At 34.0% G+C, this 3,306-nt stretch overlaps 1 protein-coding gene across 1 annotated transcript; it reads right to left on the reverse strand.

Annotated features, from left to right (window-relative positions):
- Positions 1–403: 403 nt before the first annotated feature.
- On the reverse strand, positions 404–1,114 carry LOC118733580. Its single transcript, XM_036463025.1, has one exon. It carries the CDS (start codon positions 1,112–1,114, stop codon positions 917–919), a length of 198 nt encoding a protein of 65 aa, XP_036318918.1. The 3' UTR covers positions 404–916.
- Between the last annotated feature and the right edge of the window lie 2,192 nt (positions 1,115–3,306).

Raw genomic sequence — 3,306 nt, forward strand, 5'->3', positions numbered from 1 at the left:
CATTCTTTTACGAAATTTTGGAATAAAATCGGTAAAGCAATGAAAATAATACTGCTGTGTAAAAAATTTCTTGCAGAATTTTTTCAGAACTTTCTTTATTTTTCGTACAGAAATTTCTTTAAGAGTTCCTCTCAACAACTTCATAAAATTTTGATTGAAAATTCGGAAAAAATCGTTTCAGGAATGAGACTTCGCGAACTTTGGTTTGCAGGATAATACTTGCTAGATGTCAATTGAAAAGCCTTTAATGATCGAGAATCGCTTAAATATATACGTATGTATGATGATGAAATGATAAAGTGAACAAATTAAATATTCATTGACATTGAATTTTACATTTTCACTTCACAATTTCAAAGGATCTGGGGGCATCCATTGGTTTTACGACGGAGGAGACACAAAATTGCGTTTCATTGAATCAGCTTTTATTTTATATTGAAAACATTAATTTCAAACTCTTTCCAAAAGAGTGGTTGATTCATCTTCTTTATGAAGATAAAGACAGAAATTATCTTAATGTCCTAGGCATATTCAACAAGGTAGAAGTTATTTCGCCAGTTGGCTCTTTTGAACTGAAGTGCCAAACAGAGAACAGTATATATAGCCAACTACAAAGATAGCTTAATTTTGTTGTCACTTCTAGCTTGTTGAATATACCTTGTTTATAACTACATACCTTAAGTTTAAATTTAGTTTAAATCGTCGAACTAGCTGGGTTAAAATAAGAATAGCTGATCAAATGTAAGTCAGTTAAATATGTGCGCAATTTACGTAACCTAAGTTTAAACTGGCACTGAAAACCGGCCGGATGTTATATTATTTTCCAAATGCTCGGTGCGTTAAATGACACGCATGTACTACATGTTCCTATTTACTTAAGCGTAATTTATTTCCGAAGTAAAAGACTTTTTCTATTTCACAAAGTGGTATTCAACCTAGATTGTATTTCCTTTTTTGTTTTCGGTCCAACATTGGCAATTGGCGAAGGCTGTTCTGGCGTTGCATCCTCCTGCTGCCCTTGGTTACGTGCCATTGCGCGCTCATTTCGAACAACATCGTACTCTTTCAGCTCGGCAAGCTTTAGTGGAATGCTTTGTAATTCACGCTTACGCATCTTTGTAATGAAAATTTAATATGCAAGCAATTACTTTGATTAAAAGTCTTAAATTTTACCTTAATTTATCAATCGAAAGCCTGTCCCCATCAAATTTTAGTGGAATCGCAGGAAGTAAACAAATGCAGTCAGCTGTTATCAGAGTTGTATTTTGGGCAAACCATATAGCATGTTCGCAATTAAATTGAATTACGAAAATTATTGTACTAGTTCTTTACCTAACAATCCGGACCGGGTCCGGTAATTAGAGAATAAGCGAAAAGAAGTTGAGAAACAGCTGATTGACGTTGTTTTTGTTTTTGTCACTTAAATTTAAAAAAATGTTTATAAAAAATCGAATACTGCTGAAGCAATTTCTGTATTTCGCGTCCTCGTAAAGCTTGCTATACAGTACAATTCGAGTGTGAGCGTGAACGTTCGCAAAGGACGTTCACACACATCTGTCAAAATTTGTCGTTCACATGCGAAAGCTTTGCGTACGCACACAGTTGGAGTGTGAGCTTTAAAAAAAGGCATATTATGTTTTTATTTTATAATTCTGAAAGATATTGTAATTCTCCATCTTTTGATGTATTACCTATTGCAAAAATTTAAGTAATAACGAAGATAATGGTCAATATAAAAAGCTCACACTCACGATCGCATTGAACTGCATAGCAGGCTTAAGGGTACAACTCCACAACAAGATTTTCAGGCATTTGGCGCTTTTCAGCCTTTCAGATACACAATTCAGCTATTGCTGAAAGCCTGAAAAGCGCGGAACGCCTGAAAAGCTTGTTGTAGAGTTATACTCTAAGGCTATCAGCACAATTGTCGTCCACTCATGGTGCGTTATCGCCTTGTCCTGAAAATTTGAGCCGAGCACATGCATTTCAATGAGGATTTGCACACTGGTCGTTATAGGCTAGTTATCGCTAAATCGTAGAAGATGCAGAAATGGATAAGTACGACAGTGTCGTTTGCTAATCGGTATGCACACATTTTTTGCTTACATTTTATGGGGAAAAATTAGTGAAAAAGTCAATATTTTTATTAAAATTGCATAAAAATTCGTAATTCTGCATAAAATCTGTGGAAATTATTAAAATAAAATTCAATAAATATGAGAGTTTTAACTATCAAATATGACAAAATTGTAAAAAGTCTGCGTTCGTGCACAAAACACATCTCAGGAAAAGAAGAGAGAATAATGAAAAATTAAGTCTAGAATTGTTGCAGCAGTGTTCATAATTTTAATATTGCAGGTTTTTGTAAAAATTACATGTTTTTGTAAAATTATCGCGAAAGTATCAACCAAAAAATTAGAGAATACCTGCTCTAAGCGAATTTTTAGACGCCCAATGGTTTGAAATATCACGATCGAGTGGCGGAAGTGTAGTCGTGCAATGCATTGCGTGATTTTGCAGAAAGCCCAGCCGCAAAACATTCGCAATTTTTATCGTATGATATTGTCACAATTACGGCGCCTAAAACGCAATATAAACATAAGGAGTCTTCATCAAAATTGATAAACTGTTGATAAACTTGATTAAATGATAAATTTATCATTTATATAAATGAACTGTCAAACATTTTATTGCATTTTATTTAACCAAAGTTTATCACTTTATCAAACGACTCTGGTGGATAAATGTATAAATTTCAGCAAAATGCAATCCTTATAGATTGCCAGGTGGTCGCTTTTGCTACGAACACATAAAAGCAAATGAACATAATGGACGAGGTAAGAATGAACTATCCATATAAGTTAAATGATAAACAATTTTATGTAATTATCTACCAAGGTGCGTTCATGAAAGCATGCGGATAAACATATAAATTTAAGCAATCTATAACTTTATTACTTTAGATGAAGACCCCTATTGCTTCGACGTTGTCGCGTGCTCAGTAGGTCATAACAATAACAATAAAAGTTGTCACCATACGAGAGCTTAAAATAAATTTGCGGCATAGTATTAGGCGCCGTAGTAAAGACAATAGTCAGCCGCTGAGTTTTGTCATTTACGTGGGAATATTGCTTCAATTCTTTGAATTTTCCGATTCTTCTTTTTCGTGATAATTATCTTTTAGCAAAGTAATGAAACAAAGCTACAATCAGAGAGCGTTTTTATTTTCCAACGCAACTCTGAAAATGGCTTAGGTAGCCCAAAGAACGTAAATGTATAAGAAGCGACAACTCGTTACTTTGAAAA

Source organism: Rhagoletis pomonella, unplaced genomic scaffold (genome assembly GCF_013731165.1).
Source record: "Rhagoletis pomonella isolate Grant_MI unplaced genomic scaffold, Rhpom_1.0 Rhpom_scaffold_00002, whole genome shotgun sequence".
Taxonomy (NCBI): domain Eukaryota; kingdom Metazoa; phylum Arthropoda; class Insecta; order Diptera; family Tephritidae; genus Rhagoletis; species Rhagoletis pomonella.

Bases quoted from the DNA above. Each gene is read 5' to 3' on its own strand.
- LOC118733580 (XM_036463025.1), bottom strand. From the start codon at position 1,114: ATGCGTAAGCGTGAATTACAAAGCATTCCACTAAAGCTTGCCGAGCTG.